Source organism: Terrapene carolina, unplaced genomic scaffold (assembly GCF_002925995.2).
Source record: "Terrapene carolina triunguis isolate 2854851 unplaced genomic scaffold, T_m_triunguis-2.0 Scaffold95, whole genome shotgun sequence".
In the NCBI taxonomy this organism is placed as follows: domain Eukaryota; kingdom Metazoa; phylum Chordata; order Testudines; family Emydidae; genus Terrapene; species Terrapene triunguis.
The window spans coordinates 5,389,555-5,416,919 of NW_020664446.1; the positions used below are offsets into that span (position 1 = coordinate 5,389,555).

Genomic DNA, 27,365 nt, shown 5'->3' on the forward strand with positions numbered 1-27,365 from the left:
ATAAGCTTTATACAGAGTAAAACAGATTTATTTGGAGTTTGGATCCCACTGGGAGCTGGGCGACTGGGTACTGGAGACCGGAGTACTTACTGAGCTGTTTTCAGTTAAGTCTGCAGCTTTGGGGGCGTGGTTCAGACCCTGGGTCTGTGTTGCAGCAGGCTAGCGTGTCTGGCTCAACAAGACAGGGTTCTGGAGTCCCAAGCTGGCAAAGAAAACGGGCTCAGAGATAGTTTCAGCACATCAGGTGACAGTCCCAAGGGGGTCTCTGTGACCAAACCCATCACAGAGGAAGTAGTCCCCATATTGTAAAGAGGTGGTGCAAAGTATTCCTCTCCTGCAGAGGATGAGCATGAAGGGAAGGAATCGTGACTGTCATATTGCTAGTGAAAATTAGTGGCTGCATTCCACCCCAGAGGTAGCTGCACTGCAGGGAGCAGTCAAGCAATTCCCAAGTCACAGTTTCTTCCCATGGCTCCCCTGAAGTTAGTCCAGCTGTGTGCCCCCTCTTTCACAAGGCACTGAGTGAAGGATCTATCCAGCCCTTACTTATTACATAGGAATGGGTCCTTCCCAAACAGCAGATCCAAACAACCCCCCAAGTTTGAGGGGGGAAAACAAAAACCTAGCTCTAGATCTGAATCCTGTGGCCTGGACCAGCCAGCTAGGCATCCCAGCACAGCATCAATGTGCTGCTCTCTAGAGCACAAAACTGACTGACTGACTGGGGAGGGTCTTTACTCTCCCTCGGTGATGCCTCAGCTGAACTGCGGAGGGAATTCTGGGGGGTTAGACCCAGCACACGCGGTGGTCATGCCCTCTAAAAGAACAGCAGAAACAAACCTTGGGCACCCCACAAAGCTCTATAAAAACAACTTTGTTTTAGTTACTCTCCCAGCATTTCACTCTGGTAACACTCCCCAAACAGGAAACATTTGCCAGGATAGCTGTGTCACTTTTATCACCATCACTCTGAGCTGGCTCTAGCAATCTAAACATTAGGATGGATTCTGGAACTTATTAAAAACTCTCATGAAAAAGAAAACTACATTTTTAGCAACTAGAAGAGAAGATACACAGATAGAGAAGATGGGGGGAAGTTAGAGTATTCTTCGGAATATTAACATCTTTTTAAATGAAGCAGAAAATAAATAAAGGCACTCTTGGTGCTGCTGGAATTTGGGTTAATAAGAATAGTATGTATAGGTTGTCCGCCTTTTCTCCTACCCCGCGGGAGTACAGTAATTCCTCACTTAATGCTGGCCTGGTTAAAGTTGTTTCATTGTTATGTCGTTGATCTATTAGAGGACATACTCATTTAAAGTTGCACAATGTTTGCTTATAACGTTGTTTGGCCGTGGGGGCTTGGAACCAAGGTGGGCTGGGCAGCCCCCCCATCAGCTCCCCTCCACACACATCCCAGCGCCTCCCGCCTTCCGGCAGCCCCGAGGATCAGCAACTCCCCCCTCCCTCCCCGCGCCTCCCACCTGCAGCGATCAGCTATTTTGCGGTGTTCAGGAGGCTCTGGGAGAGGGCAGGAGTGAGGACGCAGCACGCTTGGGGGGAGGGGGTGGAGCAGGGGCGTGAAGAGGCAGGGTGGGGTGGAGCGGGGGCAGGCTTGGGCAGAGCTGGGGGCTGAGCACCCCCCAGCACTTTGGAAAGAAGAGCAAGAGGAGCAGCCGGACGATCCATCCTCTTTCACCCTCTGACTCCACCACCTCAACCCAGCTTCACAATCATCATTGCTGAGTAGAGAGAATGAGGGGGGATTTGATAGCTGCTTTCAACTATCTGAAAGGGGGCTCCAAAGGGGATGGATCTAGACTGTTCTCAGTGGTACCAGATGACAGAACAAGGACTAACGGTCTCAAGTTGCAGTGGGGGAGGTCTAGGTTGGATATTAGGAAAAGTTTTTTCACTAGGAGGGTGGTGAAGCACTGGAATGGGTTACCTAGGGAGGTGGTGGAATCTCCTTCCTTAGAGGTTTTTAAGGTCAGGCTTGACAAAGCCCTAGCTAGGATCATCTAGTTGGGGGTTGGTCCTGCTTTGAGCAGGGGGTTGGACTAGATACCTCCTGAGGTCCCTTCCAACCCTGATAGTCTGTGATTCTATGAGTACAGTATTACATTGTTTGTTTAAAACGTATACTGTATACGTATATAATGTCTTTTGTCTGGTGAAAAAAATTTCCTTGGAACCTAACCCCTCCCCCCATTTACATTAATTCTTATGGGAAAATTGGATTTGCTTAACATCGCTTCACTTAAAGTTGAAATTTTTCAAGAAAGATGACTACAACATTAAACAAGAAGTTACTGTAACAACAAATAATAAAATACCAGCTGTTTGAAATACAGAACCACATTCAATCTAATGAGGAGTTGCAGTTCAACTGAGGGATGAAATGGAGCTAGTAAATGTAATAACAGCCCTTAGCACATTTTTCTTCTCTAGATTTCAAAGCAATTTAAGGGTATGTCTCATTAGTTCCCTTTTTACACAGAGAATAAACTAAGGTCCCAAAAGGTTAAGTGACTTGCCTAAGGTCACACAGTGAGGCGAGGGCAGCTGGGAACAGAACCCAGGTCTCTGGACTCCCCAGCTCAATCACTATGGGGTGGGAGAAAAAGCTTTAAATGTGTTTTATTTTGTTTTTACATTGGGAAGGGAATAAATTAGGTTGATTTCAAGGTGGGAGCAAATACCATTCCCTGGGGCCCAGCACAGCAAATGACCATGGCAACAGTCAGTGTTTATTTTGCGGGGAGATTGAAGTAGAATATTTTGTCTGGAGCAGGAATGATTGTGACAGGTCATTATTCAGACATTAGGAACCTCAGTCCTTCTGTCCACAGGACCCCAATGGAAATTTTGCATGCAAAAGAGCTGCAGGACATGGAGAAGAGTTTGTATTTTTCTCACCTGTTCCTTTAAGATGCACAAGAAAGGCTGGTTAGTCAAAAACATCTTCAAAGAGTGCAAAGGAAATATTTTCTGTGATTAATTCTCTTAGTTTTATGCACCCCGTGCTTTTGTATAGGCCTTTTAAGTGTTATAACAAAGTAAGTTTTATGGCCGGAGTTAGACTGGTTAACTTTGGCCTTCATTTTTCTAAAATAAATGACAGCTGGTGGCAATCACCTCAACCCCTGCCACTAACCCTCATCTGCCAGTGAGGCAACTATTAAGTAGCCACAGGATAAGAGGAAAGGTCCTCTCGTGGATCAGTAACTGGTTAAAAGACAGGAAGCAAAGGGTAGGAATAAATGGTCAGTTTATGGGGTCCCCCATAGATGTCTACTGGGACCTGTGTTGTTCAACATATTCATTAATGATCTGGAAAAGGGGGAGAACAGTGAAGCGGCAAAGTTAGCAAATGAAACACAATTACTCAAGGTAGTGAAGTCCAAAGCAGACTGTAAGGAGATACAAAGGGATCTCACAAAACTGGGTGACTGGGCAACACAATGGCAATTGAACTTCAACATTGATAAGCGTAAAGTAATGTACATTGGAAAAAATAATCCCAACTGTACATATATAATGATGGGTTCTAAATTGACTGTCATTATTTACCACCCAAAACAGAGATTTTGGAGTCACCACGGATAGTAAGCAGCAATCAAAAAGGCCAACAGTGTGTTAGGAACTATTAGGAAACGGATAAAAAAATAAGATGGAAAATATCATCATGCCACTATATAAATCCATGGTGCGCCCACACCTTGAATACTGTGTGCAGTTCTGGTCACCCTATCTCAAAGAGGACATAGTGGAATTGGAAAAGGTTCAGAGAAGGGCAACAAAGATGATCAAGGCAGGGTATGGAATGGCTTCCGTATGAGGAGAGACTAAAAAGACTATGGCCATTCATCTTAGAAAAGAGGTGACTAAAGATGAATATGATAAAAGTTCTATAAAAACATGAATGGTGTGGAGAAAGTGAATAGTAACGTGTTATTTACCCTTTTACACAATACAAAAACCAGGAGTCACCCAATGACATTAATAGGCAGCAGTTTCATTACAAACAAGAGGAAGTACTTTTTCACACAATGCAAAACTAACCTGTGGAATTCGTTGCCATGGGATGTTGTGATGTCCAAAAGTATAACTGGGTAAGTTTATGAAAGATAGGTCCATCAATGGCTATTAGACAAAATGGTCAGGGACACAAGCCCGTGCTAAGGGTGATCTTATATAAACCTGAGTACCAGAAGTCGGGAGTGAAAGACAGGAGTGGATCATTCCCAAATTCCCCTGTTCAGTACACTCCCCCTTAAGCGCTGGTACAGGCCACTGTTGGAGAGAAGATACTGGGCAAGATGGACCATGGTCTGACCCAATGTGGCAGCTCTTCTGTTCTAACACTGCCTCAGAAACCAGGCCCAATATATTGAGTGTGCTACCATAAATATTTTCTTACCCTACAGCGTAATGGTTTGTTTCCTTGCCTTCATAGCTGTGGCATCACCAGAGTGGTTTGAACTGGGAGCCAGAGGTAACTGATGTGCTTATAATTGCATCAGTGTGTCTTGGCAAAGTCTATTTTTAGGAACCTTAAAAGTGTCTGGTTTCCAGACAGTGGGTGCCCAGCACTTTCTGCAAATTCATGCCCCTTTAAGGTGTCTTAAACTAGACATCCAAAAATCCCTAACCATTTTTGAAAATCTTGGCCCCTATTTCCTAGCTTTGCCATCAACTTGCTTGTGAAACCTTGGGCAAGTCATTTCATCTCTCCGTGCCTCAGTTTTCTCATCTGTAAAATGGGGAAAGTGACCCCCCCCCTGCTTCACAGGGGTGTTCTGGGGCTTACTCATGTTCGCAAGGCACTTTGCGAGAGTAGACAAGGGGTTTTTAAAAGTGCAAAATATTGCTGCATGCTTCATAGTGCTATAAAAATGTAACCAAAAGTATTATCCTCATTTTTTGCATTTCAGCATGCTCTTCTTTTGTATCGAACACCAAGGTAGACATAAGTGCCTGCTGTCTTCGGTCCTAACTGAATTCCTTATAAAAAGGAGCTGCCTTCCCCGTGTTATTCACCAAACATGCACACTTTTCACAGCGGGCATGTCAGGCGGCCCTGGATGCTGCAACTGGGAGCCAGACCCATCACATGTGGTGGCACTTCAATTTCCTTTGATGCCTCATGCTCCAAACACACTGAGGATCCTAACGACGGTGACTGTGGCTCATCTCTCTGGTGCTTTCGCATGATGCGCATGTGGCTGCATACCTGTGAGACTGCTCTAATGCTTGTAGAGGAGCTCTGAGGTCCTCTACAAGCGAGAGGCACAATGTAAGTGCAAATTATTGTTATTATTATAATACGTATGCAAGTCCAGAGCTCAGGACACTACCAAATCTAGCATCAAAATCAGATTAAATGACCTCACTTTATTAAAAACATATGAATGGTAAGTTACTATCTCATTTTACTCTGTTAACTATTAGCTGCTGCCATATAACATTCTGTTAGCACTTCTCTAACATAGTTATGTGAAATGTATAAATGCTTTGAATCTCTCTCTCACACACACATGAACACTTTGCCAAACATCTACAAGCCTTGCCCTCAATTAAAGATGCATGACGCAGCCTGTGAGAACTTAAAGGGATACCAGATGACAGCTGTTTAGATTGTCAGCGTCAGAAGAGGTCTTTTGGAGTGGAGGCTGGACACGTGTTTCCTTTAAAGCCATCAGCACAGTATCCTCCTTGAAGGAGACACTGACAATCTCAACCAGCCAGGGACTCAGTATGGCCATCAATTTCAATAGGAGCAGGAGTAGGCCTTGGGTTTCCATGACCTCACAGCATGGTTTGGCATCGTGGGGGACTGAAATCCTGAGGTTTGTCACAGACCCCTTAAGAAGCAACTGCCAAAAACAATTAAAAAAGAGAAAGCAGTTAAATTAAAAGGAAAGTGACTTTAAAAGAGAGCGCTTTTGAAACTCCAAAGCACCAGGCTGGGGCCATTAGCTACACAAACTGGTCAATGAAGAAGCTGGTTTGTATCACCACGGTTATCTCTCCTGATTTGCAAGTGACGTGGTGAGCTGAGATTCAGCCTTTATGTGCCCGCCAGCATTCAGGGCTCCAAATTACACTGGCTCCCTTTCCCTCTGCTCCAGACTCTGGAAAACTCTTGTTATCTTTGGCCTTTGTCCCCCTAAAAACTTTTTCAAAGACCCAATCTGGAAATACTTATTGTTATTGCATCCGAAACAAAAACCGCAGGCTGCCTCCCTCCCCAGCTCTGCTACCTCCCCTTTCACAGAACCAGGGTGAGCTTTCTGTGCATTACCTCCCATTGGTGCAGATCTGCTGAAGGAAAGTGCTCTATAAACTCTGCAGAATGTCTGTACCGGGCTGATGGCTCTCTTTTAAGGTACCATGCCTGTTCCCTACCAAAAAGCCAACCAATGAGTGGATTATCTGTATGTTTAGAATATTAAATAGACACCATCTGCTTAAGTAACTGAATAAGATTAGAGACTCATTAAATGTAATGTGGGAACGTCACAAGATCTATTTTCTCCTCTACCCTTTTGCAAGCCTGTAGCATCATTCAAGGCTTCAAGCCTAGCTTCTGCGAGACAACCCTAAAGGAGTATTATGTTATAATGGAGGAATTCACTCATCTCTTCTTTGCAATAAATGTCTACCCATCCCTAGGCACCAAGTGTTTTCAAAGGGCTGATGCCAGGGATAGTCAGGAGTCACGCCAGGCTAAAGCATCCCACGCTTATGTTGAGTGGTACCTTACTTGGCAAATAGTCCCCCTGCACTCATCCGAGTAAGGGTGGCTCAATCTGGCTCCTTGTGACCTTGAACAAATTTGAATTATTCTGTGCCTATATCCCCCTCTTTAAAATGGGCATATGGTCATGCTTATTATACACTGGCTTAGCTGAAAGCTGGGATCCAACAGGATGACTGCCTCTTCACAGAAGTTGATCCAGTAAAAGGTATTACCTCACTCACTTTGTCTCTTCAATCCATGTAATAATATCCCAGCTGAGGCATGTATTAGCATTATGAAGCCCCTTCTCCACCCAGATTGCTACACAAACCTACTTACTATTTTATACACACACACACACACACACACACACACACACACAGAGGCAGTGTTGCCAACTCTAGTGACTTATCATGGGTCTCCAGATGTTTGGTGTTTTACTTAAAGCCCCAGCTTCTGGAGTCAGGTGATCATAGGAGAATCTCCACTTTCATTTTTAAAAATGAAGTAAGTTTCTAGCGCTCATGTTTATGGAGAAAAAGCTTGAAAACGTGACCTGAGTGCATCCTAAAGGCTCAGAAACCAGTAGGCAGATATATAATTTTAAAAACTCTCAATTTTTAAAATAATTTCATAGCTTTTTGGAACCTGGCTCATAATTTTTGAACACTTGGGGCTGGCAATACTGAACGTGCATCAACTAATCTGTGATACTTTTGCTAGTTTGTGATGGATGTATAGCCTTAAAAAATAAAAATCCAAGTGATGGATGCTAAATATTTTGGTTGTATTGCAGCCATCATTATTATTAATTTTCTGAATTGCACTAGCACCAATCAATAGGTGCCCTGGCCAGATCGGGACCCTATTGTGGAAGGTGCTGTACAAACACATTTCCTCGCCCCAAGGAATTTACAATCTGTAAGATAAGAGATGACAGGTGAGAGAACAAGGGAACTGAGACAATTATGAACAATGTGATAAGCAGTAGTCAGAGCACAGGCTGTGAATCCTCTCTCACTCTCTTCCTTACCCCCTACCCCCAACCCCAGTCCTATGATGAAATGACTTCCAGGGAGGCTCAACCCGTAACAAGCTCCTTCCACCTGCCCTAGCTCATCCAGTTATTTTGTGCAGGCTCCCTACCAGCAGATATTTTGCTAGGCGCTCTTATTTACCCGCCTTATTAAGAGGAGCTGAGGCTTAAAGGTGTTTTGGGATCCGTGGATGAAAGGCACCAGATAAGTTCAAAGCATGCACATGTATTATTAGTAATACCAGCCGCTAGACCTGTACAAAAATAAATTGCCACTTGACCCGAGGCTGGGAAGCAGAAGTTCTCCAGCTGCCAAGACCTAGATGTATGGCATTGGCCTGTAAATGTGCGATAGTGTCCCAAAGCGAGAGGTACTATGCAGCAGAGGTGGGAGCTGGAAGTGATAATGTGAGGTTCACTTCCTTAATGTGTTTAATGTTTCTTCTAACCTTAGCTGTTCATGACTCTACAGCTCTAATATTAGCAACCTGCAGTGGGTTTAGGGGGGTTGGTTGGCGTGATACAGTTGAGGAATATGCTGGGAAGGCACCAATTTCATCTCACTCCATATAGCACCCGATTATGCCATAATTTCTGCCCTGTGGCCAAGAGCTTGACTCTTGCTTCTCCATTAGCCTCTTATGCCTAGGAGAGAGGAATACTGGATCTGCACACAAATTAGGGTCCCCTCCTTCACCACACCCAGCTGGCAGGAGTCTTCCTGCCTCCAGGCTACCTGGCTAAATTAAGAGATAATTTTGGACAGAGCTCAAAGTCAACAGAAATGGATCACAATATTCTGGCTTCAGGAGACACTGTAATCTAAGGCCATGTCTACACTACCACTTCTGATGGCAAAACTTATGTCACTCGGAGGTGTGAAAAAAAACAACAACTCTGAACAACGTAAGTTTTGCCAGCGTAAAGTGGCAGTATGCGCAGCGTTATGATGGCGGGAGAGCAGCTACACAGGCAATCTTGCAGCGGCGCAGCTGCATAGGTACAGCTGTGCCACTGTAAGCTCGCTAGTGTAGACATGGCCTGAGTGTCGTTTTGTTCTGTTTTTTAAATGATCCATTCCTGGACATTAAGATTGCAATTAAAACCTTTGCAATGCAACCTGATTCAGTGGTGCCTTCTTAGGTTTACAGACAGCCTAAAACAATAGTTCTAAGAAAGGTCTGAAGGACCCAACTCCAGTTTCTGTGTTAACTCTGAAACTCTGTGTTATCTTAATTGTTAATTTGGCTACTGATCTTTTCAACAGAAACATCCACCTAATGTGCTTCTGTGTGGCATGATATTAACAGAAGCTAGAGAAGGGAAAAAACCTATTAGACTACTTGATCCATCCACTGGGGTCACTGAAAGATTGTTCCCTATAATCTGTTTTCCAGAGCTTTGTCCAGTATTGATTTAGATGTCACAAGCAATTTAATTTCTACTCTTTCTCTTGGGAGACAATTCCACAGCCTAATACATCCCCAGAAAAGACTAAGGTTTCAAGTGAAGACGCTGCCACAGCAGTAGATACAAAATAGAAATATCTTGGCATTTTTTATGAGACATGAACCTGGGCTGCAAATCCCACCTACATGAAGGAACGTTTGGATCGGAGGCTTTGTTCTACTACATTTAGAGTTGGAGGGCGGGTGCAATGTTTGGGTATGGATCTAAACCTCCACAAAGCTTGGGCATTTTCTACTCTAAGGTTTTAGTTCCGGCCCATCTCTCTCTCTCTTTTTATTTAAGAAGAAAATTTCTAATGGCAACAATTTATTAGCACACCAAGTTTTCAAACCCAGGTGCCTAGAATTAGGCACCTGAATAAGAGTGGCCTGAATTTAGAAGGGCTGAGCATCCACAAATTCCACTCAAGTCAATGGGAGCTGCAGCTCTGAGAATCAGAGCACTTTTGCCTGGGGATTCAGGACCCCATCTTTACGCGCTGACAACACTGGCCATGGTTTCTAGAACCTCTTCAAAGTTTTCCCATGAGGCTGCACTGGGCTTTTGACCGGCACTTTGCGCAAGACACAGACCATACTGAGAAGAAACAGCCTGGGAATTCAGATAATGGCCTGCAATGAATGGGCATTCACTGACTCCAGCACTGCTGACTTGGCTTGAAAGCCTGGCTTCTGGTAAAACCATGACGTGCTACTAGGAGGGAAATCCAAAGGGTTGGAAATGGGCCTGTGAAAAAAGTGACTTCACAGCTTTCTGACAGGCCAACAAATTAAAGACTATTATCACTGGGGCAGGGCCAGGCTCTCCGGGAGTCCATCCAGGAGTTTGAGGTCACCGAGAGACTCACGAGTACGTCAGCTAGAGTACATTGCCATGTCATCTTGGTCACCCTGCATTCACCCTGCGGGACCTTTTGTTTAACCCTTTGCTACCCAGTTGTGTAATAGGAATCTGGCGCAATTCTGCTGCAGTTTCCCATTTACTTAGAAATACGCCTGCGGTGAAGAGAAACTGGACAGGCCAGGATATTCGGGGTGGATTACAGAGTTTTTCCATCTTTGGGTTACCTGTTCTAGGCTAGCTCCCTGTCAACAATGACCAACAACCATTGCTGTCTAAGGCAGTTTGGTATCTTGTATGAACGGAGCTGATGGGTCTTCACCCAGTTCCTAGAGAACAGGTGAAAATCCACCAACATAGCTGTCACTAACTGGCTGCTTGGTTAGCAACCTCAGCTAAGGACTGAATGGGTAACATCTCCTTCCCCCCCTTGGTTTGTACACTGGCTGTTTGGGACAGAGTGTCTCTCTTTGTACCTGTCTAAAATGCAGATGACTACAGTCGCTGACATGGAGTTGTCCATGGCAGAGTCCACGCACTGAAATGGAAGTTCCAGACTAATATGCCATTAAAGCAGCATCAGGGCTAGCAAACAACTGCTGCAATACAAATAACAAACCATTCTCCTTCTTGGGGTGGTTTCTCAGGGACAGACACACACATATGCACAGGACAGGGTGCAGGTGGGTACAGAGAGAACTCCACGCTCCAGTGGTTTCTATCCAGCACTAAATTCACTCTAAATTTAGTGTAGATGGTGAAGAGTGGAATATTAATATGTATCTTCACAAATCAAGCATGTAAAATGCTGAAATTAAAGTCCCCTCTATACATCTCAGAAATGAGTTGAAAGTCAACTATCCAAAATGATCCATGGTGTATTACATTTGTACTACCAAGTAGGCAGAATCTAAAGAAAAATTAAACAAAGTATTTTCTATAGCAATGATGATTTGAGGATCACCTTAAGTATCCAAAATGAAGACATTCTGGAGGTTCAGTACCTCAAACTGCTTTGGAAATAGCAAGATTTCCTCCACAGTAAAATAACCCGTCTTAACATGGGGAAAACATTGTGTGTTGTCCTTATACTATGACTTTTTTCCCTCCAGCATTAGGGAGAAATCACTAATGCGTCTGCCACACCATTTTAAGGAGTAGAACTGGAACTCAGGAGACCTAGGTTCTATTCCTGGCTCTGCCACTGGTCTGCTGAAAGTCACTTCACCACTTAATGCCTCAGTTTTCCCATCTGTAAAATGGGGATAATGATACTGATTTCCTTTGTAAAGCACTTGGAGATCTACTGATGAAGAGTGCTATATAAGAGTTAGGTATCATTATTATTAAAGAGTCTATTATTTGTTTTTTAATCCAAGTCATACAAAGAAATTGAATATAGGCCAACACCCCTGACAAAAACCCATCAGCCTGCTGAGCCTACACATGAACTACTGGTGGTACGATACCTTGGTTACAGACAGAGTTTTGTTCAAAGATGCCATGAGCCGGGAACATGTTTTAATCAGAATATAAAGCACATATTCACTCCTATCAAAGTCATACAGCTTTGCAGATGCTCCACACCTCTCAAAATCAGGCTGTCACAGGGTAGCTGGTCCTATGGATAGACAGAGCCCAGCTCCCCTGGACTGATGTGAAAGAAATCTGATGAGGTTCAACAAGGACAAGTACGGAGTCCTGCACTTAGGACGGAAGAATCCCATGCACTGTTACAGACTGGGGACCGACTGGCTAAGCGGCAGTTCTGGAGAAAAGGTCATGGGGATTACAGTGGACGAGAAGCTGGATATGAGTCAACAGCGTGCCCTTGTTGCCAAGAAGGCTAATGGCATATTGGGCTGCATTAGTAGGAGCATTGCCAGCAGATCAAGGGAAGCGATTATTCCCCTCTATTCAGCACTGGAGAGGACACATCTGGAGTATTGCATCCAGTTTTGGGCCCCCCATTACAGAAAGGATGTGGACAAATTGGAGAGAGTCCAGCGGAGGGCAACAAAAATGGTTAGGGGGCTAAGGCACATGACTTACAAGGAAAGGCTGAGGGAACTGGGCTTATTTAGTCTTCAGAAGAGAAGAGTGAGGTGGGATTTGATAGCAGCCTTCAACTACCTGAAGGGGGGTTCCAAAGAGGATGGAGCTCAGCTGTTCTCAGTGGTGGCAGATGACAGAACAAGGAGCAATGGTTTCAAGTTGCAGAGAGGGAGGTCTAGGTTGGATATTAGGAAACACTATTTCACTAGGAGGGTGGTGAAGCACTGGAATGGGTTACCTAGGGAGGTGGTGGAATCTCCATCCTTAGAGGTTTTTAAGGCCCATCTTGACAAAGCCCTGGCTGGGATGATTTAGCTGGGGTTGGTCCTGCTTTGAGCAGGGGGTTGGACTAGATGACCTCCTGAGGTCTCTTCCAACCCTAATCTTCTATGATTCTATGACTGGAGCAGGTGAGCCCAATCCAGCTAATTAAAGAGGGCTGGGCTACATCTAGGCCGGTAAAGGGTTACTAGTAGGCAGCTGGGAAGAAAGAATTGAGGCAGGCTGAGCCCTGGTCAGCAGAGGCCACACTGGAGTGGAGCTAACTCCTCTGGTGAGTCCCTGGAGCAAGGAGTCCTGGGGCTGAAGGATGTAAGCCTACAGCTCCAAGAGGGGAGCAGAGCTGGAGGAGACAGGAAAACTGCCAGGAGCTGGAGAGCCTGAGACCCCTGGGAGGGTAGTCCTGAAGCCTGGTGCCAGGTATTGACTTAAGACTGCGTTCTGGTTATTTCTTAACAATGGTTAAGAAAGAATAAAGCTCCTTGACTGGGATTGGCCCTGGCAGCACATGTTAGGACACGGTCTGCAGTGTCTCTCTCCCCCTTCTCCCCCCCCCCAGTGACACAGGCGCTAAGGCTTTATGAATGACAGAACAGAGTGGCCGGGTGAATTGATATTAGGACCAGGAATTCCTATGTTTCTAATCCCAGCTCCACCTACTGTGAAATCACAGGATAATTGCTCAACCACCCCTTGTGCCTCAGTTTACTCATTTGTAACATGAGGTTGACCCCAACCTACTTACCCAAGAGAGCTGGGGGGGTTCAGCAATGTGTCAGGCACTTTGAATATGAGAAGGGGTGTATGGGTATTATTATTATTATTACTGTCAAACAACTGAGTTGGTACTGCACATGTTTTCAGTTGCTTTTTAACCCTCCCTACCTCAGCCACTGCTATATTTTTTAAAACAACATACTATATTAGAAATGAGGCTGGGCCTCTCTTGGTCTACTCTGTTCACAGGTCCGCACACACTCACAGAAGGTTTCCTTCCACAGCTTCTGGGTTTCCTCTTTCCTGCTCTCAGGAGCTAGCTCAAGAGTTCATTTTAATCCTTTCGGGGAAAGGTTGAACTCTGCTCCCTTGGTATCCTGCTGTTAATTGATTTATCTCGTTAGACTGACCTCACACTTGGTAAAGCAACCCCCATCCTTTCATGTATTTATACCTGCTCCTGTATTTTTCACTTCGTGCATCTGGTGAAGTGGGTTCTAGCGCACAAAGGCTTATGCCCAAATACATTTGTTAGTCTCTAAGGTGCCACAAGGACTCCTCGTTGTTTTTGCTCAGTAAAGGGGAAGTGAAGGGGAAGAAGATCATTTAACTGCTCTGCTCTTCCTGTGGCTTCCCTCCAGGAAAATACTTAGCAAGTTCTTGTTTGTTTATTAGTTCCAAGTGATTTTAATGCTGAGGAAAGTTGCTAGACTGATAGCCCTGGGCGACTACAGGACTCCACTTATCACAGCACTATCAGTGACTGTGCACGCTTTCCTATCTCAACCTAGTGCTGGAAAGCCTGACGGACTACCTCTTGCAGGAAGAGAGCCCAACATGAAAGCATCTGCTCCAGTAGTAACTGGACTGAGACCCTCAGCTTGTGTCACTTGAGGCCAGACAGCTGTCAATGGCAGACAGAACTTGTCACCAATCTGGGCAAAATCTGGGGAGTATGCATAAATCCCCTTCATGCCCCCCCCCCAATTCTCCAGCTACCAGACCTGGGGGAGAGCTCCAGACCTCTGCCTTGCAGCAGGGTGGTGGGGTAGCAGCTTCTGCCCAGCTGGGAGCTGGGATCTTAGGGCTTCAGCCCTGTGGAGCCCACCTGCCGGGGCTTGGGGCTTCAGCAGGAGCAGGGCTGAAGCCCTGAGCCCTGTGAGGTGCCTCCTGCGGGGCTGAAACCCCGAGCTCTGGCAGGTGTGCTCCAGCTCTTGAATTTCTGAAGATGTTCGTATGCGGCTCGGAGGGTCAGCAAGCTTGGCCACCCCTGCTCTAGTGTTGTTAAATAGTTTCCATGCAGCTTGCAGGCATTTCACTGCTGTGACTGTTCCTTTTAATTTCCATTTACCTAGCTTCCTCATTTTTGTTTAGTTCCCTTTTTTTGAAGTAAAATGCTACTGTGGTGGTGAGTTTTGTTTGCGTTATTGTTTTTTGTTTTTGGTATTCCCCCCGGCAATTATATCAAATTTAATTATATTATGGTTGCTATTACTGAGCAGTTCAGCTATATTCACCTCTTGGACCAGATCCTGTACGGCACTTAGGACTAAATCAAAAGTTGCCTCTCCCCTTGTGGGTTCCAGGACTAGCTGCTCCAAGAAACAAGTCCTTGATTATAACTTACAAAACTCATTTCTCCTGTGACGAACAGAAAAGAGAAGTCTATAACAGCTATTAGTAAATTGGTCAATGTCCTGAGGTCTACACAGTGCGAGTGTAGACACCGCATTACCTAGGTTGACAATAACAGTCCTCCCGCAGATATTCCACAATGCCCAACACTGACCGCTCTGGTCACAATTGTGAACTCCACTGCCCAGGGGTCACAGATGCACTCAGTCTTCTTCAACCCTTTAAAGCTCCGTGAATGTTTGAAATTGGCATATACACTAACCTGTGTGTGTTAAACGAGGGATGCTGTTAAGTAGTCGAGACTTTGTTTTAAAAAGTTTTATAAAAGCCAGTATTAGGTTACTGTGCAAGACTCTGTGTGCTTCATGAACTATTTCTACTGCATGCCCAAGGCAAAAAGGTATCGGTTTTATTTACAACATGGTACCACTTGACTATACTATACAAAGCTCTCACATGCCTTCCAGCTTCCCTACTCTTCCCTGTCATCCCTGAGAACTGCTCCCTATTGTGCTAGCAGGCACTGACTCAGGGGAAGTGACATAAAAAAAGTCAGATAAAAAGATGTACAGTAGAAAGTGTCCAGCTGTTTCCTCCCAAATGACTAAATGAGAGAGCTGGTATGTCACTTCCCGCTGCAGGTAGAGTCACATTGAATCCTTCTTCCTGTTTAATTCTTATGAAATGGGAAGTGGCTTTTAGGAAGACAATGACCTAATCCAAGGGCTCATAACTTTTCTAGTTGTGTATTTTAATCCATTACCAGACGCTTTAACCAGTAGCCAGACTGTCTTCCAATGTAAGGGACAGAGACAGCAGATTTGAGTTCTATTACCAGCTTCCCCCACTGAGTCACTGAGCTTGGGGAGTTAGCCTTTTTCTCTTCAATTGCCCCATCTGTAAGAGAAGCATAATACAGACCTAGCTCCCTGCAGGGATGCTGTGACCGTGATTAAGGCTCTGATCCTGCGAGCTGCTTCACACATGGACCCTTACACAGTTCCTATGAAGTCAGGGAGGTTTGATGCAGGTGCAGGAGCTCGCCTGCGGAGGGCAGCTTACAGGACCCAAGTGTTTGTACAGCACCTTTAAGTGTAGGTAACATTTTCAGAAGTGCCGGTGTGCCTTAGCAGCCTAAAGCCTTTTCTACATGTACAAGATGCATCCATTTAACTTAAAATTTTAAGCGACTAACTGGGGGGGCCATGATCCTCCCACTTTTTGAAAGTGGATGGGCCTGGCCCGTCCACTTTTCACCATGGGCCCCGCCCCCTGCCCCTCCTCTTTCCTCCCGCCCCCCCCAAGGCCTCGTCCCCCCAGCCAGCAGCTGGAGCATGGGCAGCTGTGGGGATCCCCCCCCACCAAGAGCAGCCCTCCGCTCTTACCATGGACAGGCTGGAACTCTTCAGCCCCGCCGCCAGGCCGGAAGTCGGTTTGAGGTAAGAACCACCCGGGCAGCTGTGGAGAGCTGCAGACCCTCCACCTGCCTTCGGCAGGGTTCTGGATGGGGGGGGGGGGAGAGAAACACACATGGGCCAGGGGCTGCTTTTGGGGGGGCCCCCCAGCTCCAGACAGGTGAGCGGGGCCAGGGAGCCCGGGTCCCTCCCAGCTTTGCCAGGGCCTGGGGAGGAGGGGCAGGGGCAGGGAAATGGTTTTGGGAAGGCTCCACCACCCCTGCCTCCAGCACCTGTCCCACAATGCCCAACACTGACCGTTCTGGTCACAATTGTGAACTCCACTGCCCGGGGGTCACTGGGAGCAGAAGCCTCCCCTCACCCTTTAAAGACCTTTCATGAATTTTTGAAATGCCTTTTCCCGATTGCCCAGCTTTGTGAACACACCTAGTAAATTTCCATGTTTGTGTGCAACTGCCCAGTGGACCGTGCCAGCTTCACGCTCCAGGCACTCTCCAGCCTGGAGGAGACAGGACATATTGGGTCTCTGGGGAGTGCGAGGAGAAGAGGCTGTGAGGCACAGCTACAGACCAGCCCTAGAAATGTGGATATCTACGAGCAGATTGCACAGGGGTATTCGGGAGAAGGGGTACGAGAAGGATGAGCAGCAATGCCACAGGCAGACCAGAAGCCCAGGGAGGCAGAGAGCCAATCCAGTGCCAAGCCACAGACCTGCCACTTTTACAAAGAGCTGTACGCCATATTTGGTGGAGACCCCACCACCCTGCGGACCACTGTGGATACTCCGAGGATCCCGGCCATAAATAGCGAGGAGGAGGGACTTGAACTGGGGGGGTCCAGCTATGCTGAGAGCCATGGCCTGTTTGAGACTCCATGGCAGTCCAGTCAGTCCCAGCAGTCAAGCACAGGGAAGCCCAGTGCAGAGGGAAGAGCCTCAGTTGAGTGTGTAAATGTATTTCCCATTACAATGATGTACCGATGGTGCGCCCTCAGCCATAGTTTTAACAGCCCTTGTGTTTGGCTGTTCCAACCCAGCAGACAGGCACTCCACCTCCATCCTGGGGGCAGCTTTCCCCCCCCCGCTTTGCCTTACAGATAATATGCAGGAAACAACACGCAGCTATAACCATTCAGATATTTTCCTCACAGAGACCCAGTCTTGTGAGTAAACAACACCAGCGTCCCTTCAATCTACCAAAAGCACATTCAACTGACATTCCGCACCAGCTGAGCCAGTAGTTGACTCTTTCCTTGGTGCTGTCGAGGAGGCTGACGTACAGCTTCATAAGCCATGGGAGCAAGGGTCAGGCTGGATTCCCCAGGATCACTACTGGCATTTCAACATTGCCAATGATAAGCCACTGGTCAGGAAATAGTGTCCCTGCTTGCAGCTTTCTGACCAGTCCTGCGTTCTTGAAGATACAAGCATCATGCACTTTCCCTGACCAGCCAACATGGATGTTTGTGACATGTCCCCAGTGACCCACCAATGCTTGCATAACCTTGCAAAAGCAGTTCTTTTTATTGATATACTCTGGGACAAGGTGGGTTGATGCCAAAATAGGGACGTGCATACCATCTATCACTCCAACTCAGTTTGGGAACCCCACTGCTGTAGATCCACCCACTATACCTTGCACATTCCCAAGAGTCCCAGTCCTTCATAGCAGAAGAAAATTAATCGCCCTGCACATTTGCATGACAGTGGCCCCAGAGCGGATTTTCCAACTTCAGAGTGGTTTCCCACTGACTGCTAGCAATCCAGGAATACAAGTGTCTACAGTGCGATCACCTCTAGCTTCTCCACTGACAGCGCATCTCTCATTTTTGTATCCCTGCACTGGAGGGCTGGGGCAAGCGTGGTGCACAGATCCAGGAACATGGCCTTTCACATTCAAAAGTTCTGAAGCCACTTCTCATCGTCCCACACCTGAATTAAGATATGATCCCACCAGACAGTGCCTATTTCTGAAACCCAGAAGCAGTGCTCCACCAACCACCTTGAATTGGTTTCCGCTATGGCCCACAGCAGTTTGTCCTCCATGAAATTGTCATGTTCCCCGCTGATGCGGTTTCTTACAGCTCTGCAAATACTGGAGGATCGTGCGTCCTGTGCTTGCAATGTTCATGACAATAGTGCAGAGCTGTGCAGGTTCCAGGCCTCTGTCAGGGTGGGAACTTGACTCCTTGTTCCCAGTTGCCCCGGGTGACTTATTTCTGCCCCAGCAGGCATTGCCAAAACTTTCCAAAAGACAGTGCACTGGATGGTGGTGAGTGGCAAACGAAGCTACCTACCCATGATGTACCGCACTGTGCATCAACACAAGCTCTCCCGGTGAGTACATATAGCACCAAGGCAAGGAATCAACTATGCATGTGGACGAGTGATATACTAACTGTGGCAGCTTTATGCCAGTGTAACTTGCGTCAGCCAAAATTTGTAGTGTAGACATGGCCCCAGATCACCCACACCAGCTTAACTAAATGGAGTTGAAATCACACCTTCAGTTAAACTAGTGCAACTTTCTTGTGTAGACAAGACCTACGTCTCTTTGAAAGCAGGCAGGACTCAGGCTCCTAAGTCACTTTTGAAAATGCTGCCCCATGTCTAAGACACTGCTAACAATTAACTCAGTTAAAAGCAGGAATACTTCTTTAGATATAAAGGGATATTCCGGTCTGAGAATCAGCTCTGAATCACTGACCTTGTGGGGTTTCATGTTTGTTAGCCTCCCCCTAACTCCAGAGCAGATTTGTCCATTTTAGAAAGGAGGAAAAAAAAAAAGCAACCACTTGCAATTTCCAGCACTGCAAACTCAACCTGGCATCTGAAAGTCAAGGTAAGCCCTTTTTAACCCATAAATAACCAGCCACTAGGGTGACCAGACAGCAAATGTGAAAAATCGGGACAGAGGGTGGGGGGGTAATAGGCGCCTATATAAAAAAAAGACCCCAAAATCGGGACTGTCCCTATAAAATCGGGACATCTGGTCACCCTACCAGCCACACATTGTCATACCTGTGCAGCCCCCCCAAAGACAGAGGGCAAAATTCAATCCTGCAGCTGGAATTTAGTTAACTATTCCATTGATGCATAAGCCAGAACGGAATCCAGCTCCCACTCCCATGTTAGCTCTATAGGGCTAACAGGAATAGCAAGGATCTTTGTCATTAAAGCAAGTAGATAGGACTCTGAATACACAAGGCGAGCAGATCTGGCAAGTAAGTTGGTGAAATTTTAGTCAGTCAGTTTTTCAGAAATGCCCACATTTTACAATAATTAGTTTGACCTGCACAAACTTGCTTGTGACATTGAGCCAAATCCTACCCTGCCTTCACAGAAGAAGCAATCAAAGAGTTGAACATCTGAATAGAAACACTTATTCCCTTACTACATTAAGAGATTAATAATCACCATGCATTGGCTGACAATCATGTTCAAACAGCTCGGGTGAAGTGGTTACAGCTTCTATTTACAGGAATTCATGCAAGATCTATAGTGTGAATCATATGGAGATCACATTAGGAAATAATTACTCTGGCAAGGAATTATAGATAATATGTGACTCAGATGGCTGGAGCCAGCAGCACTTTTAACTGTTTCAATTGCAGAGAAGGTCTAACCAGTTCTGTCTGATGTCACAGGCAATTTACCTTTTCTCAGCCTGTGTGCTGTACTGTAACCAAGCACCACTGTCACAGGAAACCAAGAGACGCTGTAAGAGAAAATTTGTACCAATGTGTGTGTCCATTACCTTGGGATCTCAGCATAAGCACTCAAGAGAGTACAGTGATGACAGTAGGATAATACATATCATCACCATACATCTGGTCAACTGTGGAAGAGAAGGCAGCTGACATAATGGGGAGGCCATTAATTTGAGGATCTGGGAAACAATAGGGATACGAAATACTTGCACTTATCGAGGCCTTGTCTATCCTACAAAGGCTTTGCCGGAAGAGCTGTACCAGAATAGTTATTCTGGCAGTGGAGACATGGCGAACGCCAACAGATGGAGTTTTTCTTTCAGCAATGTAACACCACCTCCACAATGACATTAGCTATGCCAACAGAAGCATTCTTCTGTCGGCATAGCTGCATCTACACTGGGGGTTTTGCCAGCATAGCTATGTCAGCTAGGGGGATGTGATTCTGCCCTTCCCCCCCCACACACACTTCTGACCAACACAGCTATGCCAACAAAACTCTGGTGTAGACCTGGCCTGATATCGGCTGCGAAGTTGGAAACGGATGGAGAAGATAACTTCCTCTCATCTCCTGTAACAGCAAGAGATTCCAAATCTAAGCATGCCCAATAAGCAGAAAGGCCTGTATGGTCCCCTGTACGGCAGCTAGGTAAGGATGCATGAGAGCAAGCTCTGTACTTAAGGCGACCTGCAGGGAAGAGAAGCTGTGCCCTTTATTTGCTGTTTTATGGATATATACAGCAAAACTGTCTGGTTTTGTTTTTTTAATATAATAAAGATACATTAGAAGTTCTTGTGGCACCTTAGAGACTAACAAAGGTGCCACAAGTACTCCTGTTCTTTTTGCGGATACAGACTAACACGGCTGCTACTCTGAAACCTGTCATTAGAAATTCTGGTCTTGTCTTCCCTGGATGGCTCTATGGTGACTGGAGAAATAGGGAAATTGCCCTGAAAGTGTCAAGAGGAGAAGAGATTTTAAATAGTTGTATAAAATGTAAGGTCAACTCTACCTGTGAAAACAGATTCAAAATCGGAAGATTGGCAGGGTTGTGAATAAGGAACAGGTTTTGTTTCAAACTGTAAATGATGCTCTAGGTTTTAGATCTTTCACATATATCCTGTTAGTTATAAAGAATGAAAATAAACCTTTGTAGGTAATTTTTTAGGGACCAAGAAGTCATGATTTTATTTATCTTGCATCTTTTGTAAGTTCATATAGTGTTTTATTTATAGAGTTACTAAAAACTTCTACATAGAGATCACAACACAGCAATAAATTTCAGCCACCTCTGGGGAGACACACAGCAGCCATATAACAGAGTCAGTCACAACCACATTACACAGGAATTGAAGAACAACTCTTTATCCAACATGAAGTAATGGAGGAATAAGTAGACAGAGTGCAATTGCTCAAGTGGCAATGTAACAGGACATCAGGGTTAACACCTCCACTCTTAGAAAGCATACACAGGACCTATAATTACTTAGGCTGGGAGCTTTAGCAAGAGTACAGCCCGGAGGGGATGTGGCTGCAGGCTAACTGCTCAGAATGCTTAAACACCAAAGTAAACTATGCCTGGGGCTTTGCCCTGGTTTTTGAGCTGGACCCACAGGGCTACAACTACACTGCATGCTAAGAAGTGTGATGACTGATTCGTCTTCTATAACATAAAATCAACTCTTCTAGGAAAGTCCACTAAACGAGTGTTGGTTTTGAGAAGAACATGCAAAAAAGGGTTATGTAACTAAAACCCAGACAAAGCTAGAGAATTCAAAAGCCTTGTCTAATTGATGTGTATGTTTCAACCACAGGGCACAGAGGCACCAAGGGAGCCACTCTATTGCATGCCATCAGCACCTTTAGGCAACACCTCCACACAACAGGGACAGACATACTGTAGTACTGGTATCTTGGGAGGGTTTGCAGCAATCCCTGTCTGATGTTTCTCCATTTAGCAGTGAGGTGTGAAGACAGAAGGTGAAGCAGACATGAAAAGGAAACAAGTGTTGAGTCTGCCTTGATAACTTGGCAAATACACGTTTCAAAACACAAAGTCTTCTTAAAATTTACAAGACCAAGGAGCAAAATGCTCACTTGATGCCTCAGCACCTCCTCCTTGGCTAACTCCAGAAACCTACAGCAGCCGTGTCCTGCTCTGCTCCCCACTGGACCAGAGCAAGCACTGCACAATTTACTGAATTGGATCAGGGTTTAATAGGGGAGTTAAGGGACCCCTTGCATGCTGAACTGGAACTTTGCTGAGCAAGTAGGGCAAGTCCACCTTAACAATAAAAGGAAACAAACAAACAAAAAAGAAGCAACATCAACACAATCTATTTGGGGTGATGAAAAACTAGTGGGGGAAAAATTACAGTGAAATCTCTATGACAGTCCACACTTATTAAGCTTTGGCGTAGCAGCCCTGTTAGTCTGTACTAAGAGGACTTCTCCCCCACCCCTCCTCTATATATAGTGTATGAACTTATCAAGTACAGTTCTCCTCCTCCTTTCATAGAAGGTCACCTCCATTAAACAGTCTCTTTCTATCTTACTTACTTGTATGGCCACCCATTATCATAGTAGCTAAGCATCTTACAATCTTGTGTGTATTTAGCCTCACAACCCCCCTCTGAGGTAGATCAGTGCTATCATCCCCATTGTGCAGATGGGGAACTGGTACACAGAGAGGCTAAGTGACTTGCTTAAGGTCACACAGGAAATCTGAGGCAAAGCAGGGAACTGAACCTGGATTTCCCAGGTTAGCACTCCACCCACTGGAAAAGCATCTGTCCTAAGGGAGCTCTAGAGATAAAGTGGTTTCACAATACTCCAGCAATATATAAGAAAACTATCAACTACAAAATTGGGAGAACTATTTTGGAATATATTCAACTGCACGGACTTTAAAGGGGCTCCTCTAAAAGACACCATGTCTTGACTATACTAAAAATGCAAATTTTTACCCTCCTATGATCTAGGGAGCAGATGGAAAGATATTACTCCCCACCGGAGTTCAGCTCAAGATGCAGTTATGGTGAGCGACTTGCAGGTCCACCCATTAGAAATGTAAATCTAACAGATTGCAAATGTTTGATTTTGTATATTAGCAAATTCCACTGCAGTAGGGTTTTTTGGGGGAGGGGGCGGTTGCTTTTGGCATGGAAAAGTATTTTGTAGAGATTTACTGGGGCACATACAGAAAACGATCCAGCCGATATCACTTTACGGATATGCTCTTGAAAACACTGCAAATATCTGTTGAATGATGGGGCAATAAATGACTCTTAACACATTTGCTCTTAGAATAGGATTTACCCCTGCTACAGCATGCAACATGAATCAGAGGGCAAGCATGTCAACTTGTCTGTACTCACATAGTGCTTAGAAGGGTTTCTCCTTTTCTCCACATCCACCACATTTGCGTCCAGCACGCTGTAGGATAGCATCTTCACACACAAAAACCAGGAAAAGCAAACAGGGCCCAGCTGTATCCTTGTATTATTATTATGCTTTCAAATCAGCTCCTCACCGTCCAGAGGATTTCCTAGGAAGCTGGGAACCTGTGCCCTGCAGAATAAGAATTTTTTAAATGTCCTAAACAAAACAAAACAAAACAAACGGGAGGAGGGGGGCGTGGATCAACGTCCAAAAATCTTTTCCTCCCCTAGATTTCACCCCCTCTTGGTAGGTTTATTTCCAAGACTGATCCCTCTTTGGGTGGAAATCGCTAAGAGTTAGGAGGGAGATGACAACGAACACTGTCCAGATTTTTCCCTCCGCGAAAAAAAAAAGAGGGGGGGTGGGAAGAAGAGTGTTTTCAATTGCTTCCAAGAGCTGGACTAGATTTCCCCCGGGGAGTGGGGGGTAACACACAGAGTCAGTGTCCAGGTTGCTGTCCTCTGCGCGGGGGGGAGTGTGACGGGTGGGCTCCAGCTGGCTCTGCCTTGAGGGGATCGTGGCGGCTCCGCAGCGCCCGGGGAGTTAGCTGCCTTTTGCAGGATGCCCCCTTGTGTCTGTCTCTCCCCCCTGCCTGCCCTGCCGCGGCCGCTGCTTTGTATCGCCGGCGCCCCCGCTCCGCAGCCCCGGCCCCTCCAGCCCCTCCAGCAGCGGCAGCGAGCGGGGCAGGGATGGAGCTGCTCCCCGGGGCGCAGCGGCAGGCAGGCAGGCGTGCGCGGCTCCCTTCCCCACCGCGCTCCCTCCGGGGCTCGCTCGCTCGCTCCCTGCCGGGCCGCTGCCACCGAGCGCTCGGCTCTGACTGCGGCCGGAGAGCGCGGCCGGGCAGGGCGAGGGGCCGGCGGGCGAGGGGAGGGGCTGGGCAGGAGGGGAGGGGCTGGCCGCTGCCAGGCGGCAGGGGAGGGGTCAGGTTCCCAGGCCGAGCTATGGGGGAGGGGTCTGGGGGGGTCGCCCAGCCCGAGCTCCAGCCAGCCAGGCACAGGGGTCTCCCCCAGAGGCCCCATGGGATAGCACAAGGAAGGGGTGGGGGGGGTCTCCCCCCACCCAGCGCTCTAGGCAACCAGCAGTAGAGGCCCCCCCAGAGACAGCAGGAGGGCTGGGGTCTCCCTCGCACACCCAGGAACCAGGTGTTGTCCAAGCCACCCCATATGCCTTTAAATTTATTATTATTTTTAAATCCTAGTCCAAGCGGTGGGGAAAGGCTGGGCCAGCTGGGGATTGGCTATGTGTTTTCCCTTGGAGCTGTAACAGGGCTCAGATCCCAGGGGACAGGCACCATAGCTATAACCCATAAAGCCCCATAATACCCCGCTGCGGGAGGCTTAGCAAAGGGAGACGGAGTAGGGACTACTACTTAGAGCAGTGGCCTGGAAAGCAGAACTGATGGTTTCTGTTCCCACTTCTGGCCACTGATCCACTGGGTGACGTTGGATATGTTGCTTCCCCGCTGGGAGCCTCAGTTTACACAATACGTAAAATTGAAACATTTACCCTCCTCATAAGGCTGCCATGAAATCTCATTATAAGGACACTGCCTTCTCTCTGTAGTTAATATTGCAGCAGGCTTTCCATTATGAGACTTTAAGAAGTTGGAGGGAGCAAAAATAGATCTTGTTCATTTAGCATTACAGTAGTGCACAGGGGCCACACTGAGAAAGGAGTCCCATTTTGCTAGGCACATTACAAACCCAGACTAAGGGAACTTACAGTCTAAACAGAGAAGGGAAATAGTCTTACGGAGAGGTTTCAGGGGGTGGGGAATGGAGGCCCAAACAGATGAAGGATAGGATTTTCAACAGGTCTCAATGGTTCCCTACTGCTTTTGGAAATTCACCCCAAGTGACTTGTCCACAAGTGTCATGTGTGACTTTGGGCAACCTGAGTATAGACCAACTCTCCCATGTCGCAGTCAAGAGCTACAAGTGCAAAACCACCCTTCCTCCTTCAGACAGAATTGTTGCACTGGCCCCAGGCTGACCTGCATAGATCTGATCTATGGTTACAGGAGATAGGACAAAAATTGAAGGGACATCAAGCAAGCCTGTTTCTCCAACGTCCTGAAAACCCATATTGGTTACATTTTTTGTTTGAGGTCTAACATTCCCTTCCCCCAGTCACATTTAAAACCCAGCTTGCCCTAGAAATTTCAGAATGCTTTTTATTCACAAGAACTTCACAAGATCTAATGCATATGATTACTTTGGAGACAGTCACCTCAAAAAAGGAAGTTATAAATACTCCGGCTGCCTTTAGCTATCTTTATAGAGTTCATTAGTCCATTGCCAAATTCGTTAGTCACCAAAGGTTTTTTTACCCCTGCACAGACTGGACTTATACAACATGAATACCCCAGATCTTAAAAAAAAAAAAAAAAAACACACAGACCAAGAAAGCACCCAGACCAAGGTGGAAAAAAACCCTTTATGAAGATAGAATTATGTATCGACTTCTTTATAAAAGCTTTACAATAGGCTTAAGGTTGTAAAGGTGCACCTTTAAAACGGTACACTTTTGTACATGATTAGAATATTAAAAATGAACATGTTAGCATAATGGCATTACAAAGCAATAGATATTCAAAATCCTGGAAATTCAAAGCAAAGGGTTAAAGTTTAATCAAGTGCGGAAGTCAATTCATACTAGGTTTTAACCCAGACCCTGTATCATTGCCGACAGCATCAGTGGATGCAGATCAGTAACCCTGCAGTCTCTGGCTGTGGCCAGGTGGGGACAAGGCCTGTAAAATGACATCTCTTTTGCCCACACAAAGAACTAACAACTAAATAATACCTAGCTCTTACACAGCACTTTTCATCAGTAGGTCACAAGCCACTCTGCAAAAGGAGGTCAGGACCGTTATCCTCATTTTACAGCTGGGGAAACTGAGGCACCAAAAAGGGAAGTTACTTGCCCAGGTCACTTAGCAGGCCAGGGGAAGAGCTGGAAATAGATCCCAGATCCCCTGAGTCCCAGTCCAGTGCTCCATCCACTAGGCTACACTGCCTAAAAGAGAGCAGGTCTTATCCAGGCTTTAAGAACATCTCTCAGATTTGGGCTCCTTAAGCCATTATTATTTTGTATTGCAGCAGCCAATGAGAAACCACGATCAGGAGCAGGGCCTGACTGTGCTAGGTCACCCACACCTAGTAAGTTACAGTCCCTGCCCCAAAGATCTTCCAGTCTCAGTAGAAAAAGTGAAAATAATGGGTGTAAGCAAACATACAGCGGCTGCTTGACTCTGCTGGGGTGAAGCAGGAATCCAACCCTTCCCCCAATCCCAACTGCACAGTTGAATTAGGTACCTCACAGAGGTGGAAGGTGTGTTTGGTTTTTACCTCCCCGTGGAGCAGCAGATATCATCTGCTTCCAGACAAAGGATATCAGACCAGATGGGGCAGCAGAAAATGCTATGATCCCAACAGCATATATTTGCTATTGCCCTTAGCTGTGTGGGGTTGCCACTAGATTCCACCTGGGAAGCAAACTCTGGGCCTAATTGCACCCATGAGATCAATGCACAGCAGTAGGCCAGAAGGGAAACATTGCTTCCCAACATGTTAATTTGATCTCATTTCACCTTATTGGCTCCCCGCCCCCCGCCCATTTAATTCCACTCACTCTTACCTCCTTCTCCTCCTGCTTTCACAAGACAACCCATCTCTAATCCTCCTTGTACTCGACAAGGCATGGATAGCAATTATTTACATTAGAAACCATTTCTGTTTAGTCTAGCCAAAGAGCCCCTTGTGTGTAGAGCAAACAAAGAAAATTCTTCTATGAAGATATAAATATCATTCAAATAATCCATTGATAAGCATAGCAATGGCCAGGCATATTGTTATCTATCTGGGTCTTGGTCACATTCTTTTTACACAACACAGTTATTTAAAAAAAAAAGCCCCCCCCCCAAAAGCAAACAAACAAGCAAACAAAAAACCACCACACAGATTCCTAACTGGAGCGGGTCAAAAATGATTTCCAACAAATTTGACTTCCCCTCCCCCCCCC

At 46.1% G+C, this 27,365-nt stretch overlaps 1 protein-coding gene across 2 annotated transcripts in view; it reads right to left on the reverse strand.

Annotated features, from left to right (window-relative positions):
- SH3PXD2A (SH3 and PX domains 2A) overlaps positions 1-23,715 on the reverse strand; it is a 358,093-nt gene extending 334,378 nt beyond the window's left edge. For both annotated transcript variants that reach the window (XM_026650919.2, XM_026650918.2), the window contains exon 1: positions 23,279-23,715. In XM_026650919.2, the coding sequence (XP_026506704.1) occupies positions 23,279-23,350 (72 nt within the window). In that variant the 5' untranslated portion in view covers positions 23,351-23,715. The remainder of the gene's footprint in view (positions 1-23,278) is intronic.
- Between the last annotated feature and the right edge of the window lie 3,650 nt (positions 23,716-27,365).